The 10,760-nt window shown below is 35.1% G+C and overlaps 1 protein-coding gene across 4 annotated transcripts in view; it reads left to right on the forward strand.

Annotated features, from left to right (window-relative positions):
• The window catches only part of rabl6a (RAB, member RAS oncogene family-like 6a), a 31,685-nt gene extending 22,963 nt beyond the window's left edge, over positions 1-8,722 (forward strand). For 2 of the 4 annotated variants that reach the window (XM_027007961.2, XM_027007964.2), the window contains 6 exons: positions 1,445-1,607; positions 4,753-4,953; positions 5,456-5,687; positions 5,895-6,081; positions 6,171-6,229; positions 6,461-8,722. In XM_027007961.2, the coding sequence (XP_026863762.2) occupies positions 1,445-1,607; positions 4,753-4,953; positions 5,456-5,687; positions 5,895-6,081; positions 6,171-6,229; positions 6,461-6,658 (1,040 nt within the window). In that variant the 3' untranslated portion in view covers positions 6,659-8,722. The remainder of the gene's footprint in view (positions 1-1,444; positions 1,608-4,752; positions 4,954-5,455; positions 5,688-5,894; positions 6,082-6,170; positions 6,230-6,460) is intronic. The other 2 variants (XM_027007963.2, XM_027007965.2) reach the window with 2 other exon arrangements.
• Positions 8,723-10,760: the final 2,038 nt, after the last annotated feature.

Genomic DNA, 10,760 nt, shown 5'->3' on the forward strand with positions numbered 1-10,760 from the left:
ACCTTTCTGTCTTGAGCAGTACAGTTTCCATACCAGACTGCAATGGCACTGGTAAGAACACTTTCAATAGTACTTCTGTAGAAGGTGTTGAGAAGTTAGGTTGGTATGCCAAAATTTCTCAGCCTTCTTAGTAAGTAGAGGCTCTGCTGGGATGAGTGATAAGAAAGATAAAAGTGAACATTTTGGAGTTGGTTCTGTGTTGATATCCATCAAAAATATGTCAGAAAAATAAGAACTAGAAATGCATTTCCTAAACAAAATGCAGAGTGATTTGCACATCTTAAGCAGTTCTCCTGTGGTGGCTATACTATTGTTTAGTGGTTGCTTTGGTGTTGCCATGGAGTTCCAAGGGTAGCTAACCATTCCAATACATAGTTAGTGTGTGGGTATGTATTTTTTTTAATGCCCATGCAATTATTCCTTGCCACCCCCTTATAGAGACACTAACTTTTATATTTTATTGTATTTTTCCCTTTTCATTAGTAATGTTATGCAATTCATTGTTTGTATATGGTCCTACAGATATAAAGGTCATGAGGTACCACAGTACCACAAATTCAGATATCAATAGTATTGTTATATGAGATCATGTACCAATAACCATTACCTTTCTAGTACATCTAGTACATCAACCTGCCATCCCACATTGAACATGAACATTACAGCATGCACACTTGGGGAAACAGCAAAATGGTGATGAGAGGGAAAATTATTTTATACTTTTCTAAAAAAATTAATTTTTTTAAAAAGGAAGATATCAAAAGAATAAAAGATGCAAGACGAGGTGAAGAGATTGTACCTACTGGCCTCTCAGACACCTACTGGCTCAATTTTTCAGTTTTCAAAAACTTAAAACAAAATTCAAACCTAATGATATTGCATAAGAAGACTGAATATACCATGCTTAGACTTAGATAACAGCAATTTGGAAACAAAACTGGAATATTTTTTGTAAATCAGTTGAAACTGCAAACAGAGAAGTCAATAATAACCGCACTCTCAGACACCTCAGATAAGATCAATCAGGTCCATTTTTAGGACTTTTTATTTCAATCTCTATACTTCAGATAGCCTAACCGGAAGAAACTGAAGCATTCCTGTGCAGTCTCTACCTACCTTAACTATCACACATTATATGCTCAATCACTAATGAAGACTGACCAGGTTTTTTTTTTTTTTTTTTTTTTTGAGTAAGTCAACACATGTAAGCATTTTTGCTGACAATTTAATAAACTCCCATAGCAACAATAACTGGTGCACACAATTCCTTCTTGGTGCTTAAACGATTTTCAGCATGTGGTTTTATTTTACCAGGCAAGATATATTCATGTAATTTACATTAATATTTGTATTTTGTTTTTTGTTTTTTTTGTTAATGAATTAGTCTGCAATAGACATTTTATGAAAGTATTTGTAGACTATGTCTATCTCCCCTGTTCTATAGAAGTAGCATCTTATGAGGCTTCTAAGTCCTCTGGGATGGCACAGAATGTGAATTACTCTGGGCCAGAAGTGGAGCAGGACCAGAAATGTCTGGAGGACAGTGGAGCAACAACCAAACCCAAGAACAAAACTCAAGCAGTGGCTTCTGCGCAGGGAAGTGACAGGCAAGCTATATACTTATATAATTTTTATAGTCCTATTTGCCTAAACAACTGTTCACCTTTGAAAGACACAAGCTTACTGTAAGATTGAAACAAGGATCTTTTTTATCTAATATTGTACATTTCTTTTATCTTATATTGATTGTAAAATTTATAACAGCCGTGGTACTGAGGGATGTATGGTTCTATGGCTGCACACTATACACCAAACAAAACACACCAAAGAAAAGTGTAATAAATAAATTAATAAGATGAAATCTTAATAGCTAATGATTAGTCAAAAACACAAATATCACAATTTTTTTTTTTTACTGGTCATACTTTACATATTTAAAGTTGTTGCTGTTTGCCAAGCAAAAACCTTATATTTAAATGAAGAAATTGTTCATTTCTTAGACTTTCTGAATGTTTCTGTGCATATATTGACATTTGATTTGTTGCATAAAAATAATTATATATGAATACTTTCTGCAGTAATGCAGTGTCCTTTTATTTGTATTTTTGTGTACTTGATGTATGGATGCGCTGGTAATTCTTATCTTTAACAGTGTTTGTTAATGAGGTATCCATTATTATTTTAACATTAGGCCAAACCTTATTTAGAACATTGTCAGTATATCTTTGCTGCTTTTTGTTACTGCAGAACAAGGCAGTCAACATAATGTTGCTATTAGGCTTTAGCTCATAGTACAACAAAAACAACTTTGCAGCACAAGTATACTGTATTAAATGGAAGATGGGGTTATCCATCCATGCCATTGGGATAACACAGCCCCTGCTCCCACATCAGAGGCATCCAACCACAAAAAGCCTCTCAAGGTCAAGATTAACCATTATGGGTGTGCACATGATGTTTACCCCTAAGTACACCTCCCCTAAGTACAATTTTAAGCTTTTTAAAAAAAAAATGATTTGTACTTCTACACTTTAACACTAGATATCTGAAATTGTACATGTAACAAAGTGATTATTCAGGATTCAAGTTGAAGTAGACACTTGGGCCAAGATATTAATTCACATCCAGGCTTTTTTCTGTCATTTAGGTTCAGTTTGAGCTCATCTAATACAAGAGAAAATGTTGAAAAAAACAAGGGCCTTTTATTTTTGGGGTTTATAATGTGTATTTGGATGGTGGATATCAATTTTTAGTCATGCTCTACATTTCCTGACTCATCAGGGTCTTGTCAGGTATAGTGAACAATTTTGAGTATATACATGTTTACTCCGTAGCTACACAGCATTTTCCACTAGGTGTCCAGGACATCTCCATAGTGCCCAAAAACCTGTCAAATGCATAAAAAGTTGTCAGTCAGAAAACATCGAGTGTGCAAGATTTTTTTTGCTAAAACATCAGTGTTCCACAACTTACTAAAAGACAATATTAGCTTAATTGTTAATGGTTTCGTTGAATACGGCTAAATGATATTAACTTAATTGCTAACAGGCTAAAGTACAGTATTACTGTAATACTTTAAATAAATAGTATGCATTCTCATATGCACAAACATTCATTTAGTCTTACAAAACATTAATTTTGTAAACTTTCTTACCTTGTTCCCATCACAAAAGCACAAATACTTTCTTTCGTAGTTCATGCTAGAAGCCATTGAACCGTCACTCTCAGCTTCCAGCTTATATCTGCACCCAAACAGCTCCACATAAACTTCAACTTTTGCTGTGTGCATTGCCCTCCCTCATTCAGTAGGCAAATGAGGTGTCTACGTTTTCAGAATGCAGCATTTGCTGAAACAGCTGCTACTCATGCCAGTTGCATCTGGTCAACACTTGTGAAGTAATTTGATATTCCCTCTGCCAGTACCTTGGTAGTTCTAGGTGTGAACGAGTATCGCTCCTTCATACCAAAGAAAACAGCTCTTTATGGCCTAACAGCAACCACAGAATCTACGAGAACAGGGTTTTAGCTTTTTATTCAAAAACACTCCTAAATGACTAACATGCATTTTGTGGTAACTAAAGGCTTGCATTTTTTGTGTAAGGTTGTGAAGGAAATAAACACATGCTTTTGTATAAAGATGTGAGCAACCAAATAAAGAACCTTACATTCTATGTACTATTTCAACATGTCACGCAGTTGCTTTCTTGGTAATTGAATTTTCTATGACAAAATCTGAAGTTATCTTGGAAGCATTTAAAAGGACAGACGTAATCATTTTGGAAATAAATCAAATACACACAGTGTATTCACCATGGGACCAGCTATTTGTCAGTGAAGTATCCCATGGTGCCAGAATACCTGAAATAGAAGTACAATTATAGTTGCACTCTGCAGGACTCTTGTTAGAGAACTCAGCTGGACAGTTTCTTGGGTTCTTCTGTTGGGATAACACATCCCTTCTCCCACATCAGAGGTATTCAACCACAAAGGGCATCTCAAGGTTGAGATGAACCATTATGGGTGCGCACAAGAAGTTAATGAATGCTTCAAATGTGCAAGAAAACAGATCTAGCCATGATGGCTCAAGCTGCAGCAGTATAGATAGAGACCACTGCACTACCTCTAGTGCTGTTCTTTTCCAGATAGACCCTACCATTTCAAGGTCCATGTTTTCTTCCATGGACCCATAGTGCCACCCTGTGTCTCTGAAAACCTTATTGTTAGACCTAGCCTGGTCTAAAATATATGTATATATGTATCTACACAATGTTAGGCAGGCGGATTTCATGTTATGACTGATCACTGTACATGTTTGAAGGTGAATTATATTACGTTCTGACACAATAAATAAGAATAAGTAAATCTTTAACGTAGATTTTAAAAAATTGGAGTGTGTCTTTGTCCTGGATTAAAGCTGGAAGTCTGTTCTATATCTCAGGGCCTTCATAGAGAACGCTCTTCCCCTGACTATAGGAACCCTGCATTTTGAGAACACAGTAGGCAAGGCAGGTTATAGCATCCAAGTGGGGCCTGACAATTTAGCACTTTATATACAAATATAAACAGCAATAAGCAAAGACTCAAACTAATATAAAAACACATGAAGGTCAGAAAACATATGCAGCACAAAATACTAGATGTTGCCATGAGCAGTAACCTCTTATACTTTACAGGTTTATGACTAGTTAGGTGTTTTGCACACATTTTCACAAATAATGTGGGTAATTTCTTTCCTACTTCTGTGAAATGTAGTGATGGTGAGGGAAGAGGAGGGAATCCACTAGTGTCTGGTTTCCAGGATGATTTGGACCCAGATGACCAAGAGCCAGCCCAGCCTAAAGCAGCAGCCCCAAGCTTAGGCATCACCCTAACCAGCGATGAAGAAGATGAGAGCCAACCTATGCCTCCTGGGATTCAGAACAAGAAGCTCAGCACTAGCTTCAACACAAAAGGGTAACTTTTGTATGACAGTAAGCAAAGCCCAGAGCACACTGAGCCAGCATTCTCAAAGAAATGCCAACAGTCTTTTGTTGACAATGGTGTTATGTTGACAATGGTGTAGAACTTTGGCTTGATGTGCTCTGGCCTTGACACTGATGACTTTCCAAACTGAAAGTCTATAATTGATATTTCAACATTTTGTAAGGAGGTTTCTCCAATTTTAATGGTATAAATATGTGTATATGTGAAACAGATTAAAATATGTTCTTATGAACAAAGCACCTTCTCAATTAAATTAGTAGGCTTAACCAAACTGCAGTAATTTTCAATGTGTCCACAATTATCTTCAAAAATTAATTTGTATTAGCATTAATGCCTTCTAATGGAGAATGCTCTCTAGCATCACTTTACTTTACCATTGTCATACTGTGCAAAGTAAAACACCAGTAGGTTGTTTTATTTATTTATTTATTTTTAATCTAAACTAACCAGTACATAACCTGTACATTTTCAGACTCATGTTCAGTTCAATCAAGCAACAGTCACTTAAGTCCAAACCAGTTGAAAGACCTCAGGGCTTGAAAACTGCATTCACCATTCCTATGCAAAAGAACAAGTCAAGGAGCACGGTGGAAGCAAAATCATCTGATTCTGATCATGAGGGTCCTATGGTTCAGCATGTGCTTTCTTTTGTCATGGATTACCCAGATTTTGAGAGCAAAAAACCTGGACTTGCTAAAAAGAAGGTAATACACATTTTTTATTCCATTGTAATCATTAGACCAATTTGTGTATATATATGACAAGTGTATTACTGTATCATGCTGTTGTCTTTCTACCTTTCTTTGGAGTATTTTTTCCACAATATGGCTTTATTTTTTTCACTGATAAGGTAATTGTCCTTTTTAACATTTCACTCTATATTGTCATCACTTGGATACTGCTTTGTAAAGCAGTCTTTTACAGCAACAGATGACATATCTGACAAGTCAGATGACGGGTTTGTGTTAGCTAGCCTCACAGAGCCCACAAAAATTACTACCCCCTCTTCCAAGAGCCTGATACGTGACATTGACCTGTTTAATCTGGCATTTGAAGAGAGTATTCCTCAGGACAAAGACAGCAGTGAGGATCAGGAAGGTAGAGCACTCCTGTTTCATTCTCTGTAGTGAAATAGCATTTGTACATTTTGGGATTTCATAGTTCTGAGGCAGTATTGTGCCTTGCAGACACTGAAAGCAGGCAATTAACAAAGGACAAGAAGAAAAAGAAAAAGAAAAATAAAGAGGTAAAATTGAGGGCTAAAAGCTTAGCATGCCAGTATGTATAAATGTACAGGTATTGTAACCATTATGGTAATATTTATTGTTGCAATTAATGTATTTAAACTTGATGTGTCTTCTTGAAAATGAATTAATCATGGATGAATTATGTACTGGAGTAAATGTTAAAATTGTCAGTTTGGAAAACATAGAAACTTAGATGTCAAATCTGAAGATCCAACAAATGTTTCACATAGGAGGATGAGAAGAGCACTAAGAAACGACACAAACATAAGAAAAAAGAGAAAGAGGAATCAGGAACAGGAGATGAGGACAAAAAAAAGAAGTCATCATCAAAGAGCAAGAAATCTGGAACTTTGGATGATCTGGAGGCCTTCCTTGCAGGAGAGGAGGGGATAGGGAGGAGTGAGAAAAAATACTATAAAGAACAATAACACTTGAACAGTCCTACCAGGCCACTTTCCTGATTTCTGATTGTCACAGTCAGATCCATTCATGGCTGGGTTGTTGACTGTCATTCCACCTTACCCAATTTTGCTGTGCATGTGTTTTTGCTTATTTACTTTTTTTGTTTGTTTTCTTTTATCTGACTTTATTTCCAGTGCATATTCTGTGTCAGCTATTTATTTAATTTATGAATTTATTTTAATTAAATTTATGAATTTCTGTTTACTTCTGAATGAATTACCAGTGGTTTTCCATGGTTTTGGAGAGTGAAGATGTTCTGCTGGTTTTATTTCTATTTTATTTACCAACAAATTTCACAATTAAGTAATGTTGAAACAAATATCAAGATATTACCCAAGAACTCAGTACAGTTTGATACTACTCGCATTAGCTTGTCTTTTTGCGTGAGTATATATTTGTATGTGTTTCATGACTGTGTAGAACATTCCACACAGATAAAATTGTCAACACTATAATTTATTTTCCATGCTTACATTCAGTGTCTTCCGGTTTCAAATTGTAAATGTGTGAATTTGTGTGTCCAGACAAACCAGACAAAAGCGCCCCAATTGCCACATAATTACATTTACTCTGAAAAATTGTGTGCTACTTAATATTTTTATATTAACGCCTTAATTGGTAGTGCATATTTACATTAAATATGGAAGATAAAGTATCAAATAGCATTTCCATGTTTACTCGATCATTAATGCTGCCTACTCACCACAAAACTGTCAGAGATGCACCATGCATATTATATAACCCAGCATAAATGCAGCAAGGAAATAAAAATAATGGCACAAGTGTAATATGATTGAAATTATCCCTATTATATTGGAAGTATGTGTTGCATGTGTGGATACAGTATTTAAGGAGGGTTTGACAGAAGGGTTACGGTATTTCAGGAGGGTTTGACGAGCTGAAAATGTAATGTACAAATGTATGCAAAACAATTCTGTGGTAAGTCTCACTTTACATTGTAAAGTATCAAAATAATTAGAATGGAGCTCACCAAGAAAGAGCCTATATAATGTATGTATTTCCTTTTTGTTCTGGACCCAGTTTCCGAGAAAAGATGAAAGTCAGAATCGGACAAATGAAAACCCCTTTATAAACTCATTGCTGTTTACATAACATTTGAGGTATGAACTGATACTCCCCATTCATTACAAAGGTCTTACCCCTATCGTAAACCAAAATAGCATGAGGGTGCTGGCTTTTGCCCCATTGTTTTAGGAACAGTATAAACAAAGCAAAGTTTTTCATTTCAATCCTTGTTGAATCCATTCACTATTCATTAACATTAGGAAGGAAACATGCCATCAAACCATTGAGTTAGTGTTTGTGGTTTACATAATTCTTGTTTGAGTCCTTCAAATCAATATAAATTGTAAAAGGATATTTGATTACCATCTTTTAATTGTGTATTGTTCAGTATATGCTTGTGTCTTTCTTTTTTATTTGTTATGCGTGTCATCCCTTTATTTCTACTAAATTAAAGGTGTGAATCAAAAATGTACTCATTGGTAGATCATTTCATGCTCAAGTGCAACTTTGTAGAAAGATTGGTCTCTAAATTATCTGGTCATAAGGAATATTGTTGAACTTGCTCTCCAATACTGCTGTGTAAATTATTTTTAATATCTTTATACTTTTTCATATATTGAATCAAATTAGTCAGAAATTAGTTTTTGTACATTGTACACAGTATACATTAATATATTCATGAAACAAATTGTTTGCTCAGCTATTTGTGGCTTGCTCAGTCATTTTTACCACGTATGTTAACTTTGTCCATCCCCTGAGTGAATTTGAGTCACTTTTTGGTTGTGGTGATTTTGGCATGTCCAAGATATCCATGTACCGATAATCCTTGAATACTAAAGACACCATAAAGCAGAATCTTTTTAACTCATGCAAAGATATTTATTTCATGTTGGAACTCAGACAGTGGGGTCCAAATAAAGGCGTTGCAAAAGGACATAATGTAGTAACAGAACATCTGTGATTTTAATTTGGACACACAAAGAAACACTAATCACCTACCTGCCCCCTTTTGTTTTCCTCTTTTCACCAAAGATTAGCATAATAGTTTAACCAGTATTAAGTTCACCCACTAGCAGAAAAGGATTTGGTAGATTGAGTCATGACTTTTATGTCTGTATGCCTATCTCTATAATTATCACTCTACACGCTTCATAGCGCTTAGTTTTTTGTATGCAAAGGATATTAATTTCATATCTTTCGATATTGGTTATATATTGCAAAGTTTTTGTTGGAGAATAGTCTACATTTATTTGCTTAAAATTAGTGTATACATTTTTTTTCTCATCAATATGCATTTCACTCCTCATAGAATGTGACTTTTAATCAAATAATAAATTCTGTATAGGATTGTACCCTTACACTTTAAATTAGTCTCTTTGATAGAAAAACATGAATCAAGACCAAAAATCTGATTATGGTATAATTATATGTAGACATTGAGCGTGTACACCGATCAACCAAAACAATAAAACCACCTGACTAATATTGTGTAGGTCCACCTTGTGCTCGGACCTGTTGAGGCATGGACTCCTCATGACCTCTGAAAGTGTCCTGTGGTATCTGGCACCAAGACATTAGCATCAGAGCCTTTAAAGTTACAAGTTGGGGTCTCCATGGATCAGGCTTGTTTTTCCAGAACATTCCACAGATCCTCAGATTGAGATTTGGGGAAGGGAGGCCAAATAAATAACTTGAACTCTGTCATGTTTCTCAAACCAATCCTGAACAACCTTTGTAGTGTCAGGATGATACAAGAGTTAGGATGATGAAAGAGAGAATTGCCATTAGGGATTACCATCTCCATGAAGGAGTGTATTTGGTCTGCAACAATATTTAGGTGGTTAGTACATCAAAGACATCCATGTGAATGCCAGGACCATGTGAATGCAAGTTTTCCCAGCAGATCTTTTACCAGAGCAATAAAAAAAAACTTATAAAATCCTCACACACTTCTGCAGAAGCCTCAGGGTTGACTGTAACAGCAGGGTGTTTTGTTTTTTGGGGTTTTTTTTTTTTTTGTCAGGTAGTGTTTGACACACAAATATGTAAAATATTAAATATTTATTATTCAAGATTCCCCTACTTACTTATTTTTAATTGCAATTAGTTTACTATCTTCTTTGGCTAATTTAAGGAAGTGTATTAAAGAATATCATTCTGTTATACACTAATGATTTGGAATTGCACCTTACTGAGCACTAGGTGGACCTCTGAGAGTGTAAAAAGGTATTCATACAGATTGGCCAAAATGGCACTCACGAAATAAAATACTTTTAGAGACCTTACTGGAGAGCAGTAATGAAGGCATCAATCTTTCAGTCAAGAATATGTCATGCCGCATTTACTACATCTGCAAAATATGTAAACTAAAGCAATTAAGGAACAAACCTTAAGAGATAAGAGATAAGTGCTTTGACATAGAATGACAAAAAATGACAAAAAATTAGGAAATAATTAAAAGAGTTATTAAATCAAAAAACATAGAGAAGAATTGGCTTTTCAAAGTAGAGACATTGATTTTAAATGTACACCTTTTAAATAATTCTATAATCAATTATCCACCAGTACAATACCTGGACAAAAGAATATAACTGAAAAATATAATATATTAGAACTGACAATAAAAGTCTTCCAGAACCTTCTGGACTTGCCCATTAATGAACAGATAATAAAATATCCACTCTAAAACCTAAAAAAATAAGTGGGCCTGATGGCATTTTAAAGGAAATGATTAAGCACATAAGTATAAAATTCCAATAGGTCATCCTCAAACTATTCAGCCTAACTCTGAGTGTAAGTTACTTCTCTGACATCAAGTCTGTAGTAAGTCTTTCTCTCACAGGAAGATGCCCAGGTGTTTGTGCAGTCTCTTCTAATTTCAAAGCTAGACTATTACTTGTTGTAGGGTATTATTTAACGCACTTATTGTCTGTTTTAGAGCTAATCTGTTTTGTACTTCTAGGCATCAGCACTGATCCATATTTCAACAGCATTCTAGTTCAATGGTATCTTGGACTCCCTCCTACTGTACTGGCCAGGAGT

The sequence above is a fragment of the Electrophorus electricus genome, chromosome 5 (genome assembly GCF_013358815.1).
Source record: "Electrophorus electricus isolate fEleEle1 chromosome 5, fEleEle1.pri, whole genome shotgun sequence".
In the NCBI taxonomy this organism is placed as follows: Eukaryota; Metazoa; Chordata; class Actinopteri; order Gymnotiformes; family Gymnotidae; genus Electrophorus; species Electrophorus electricus.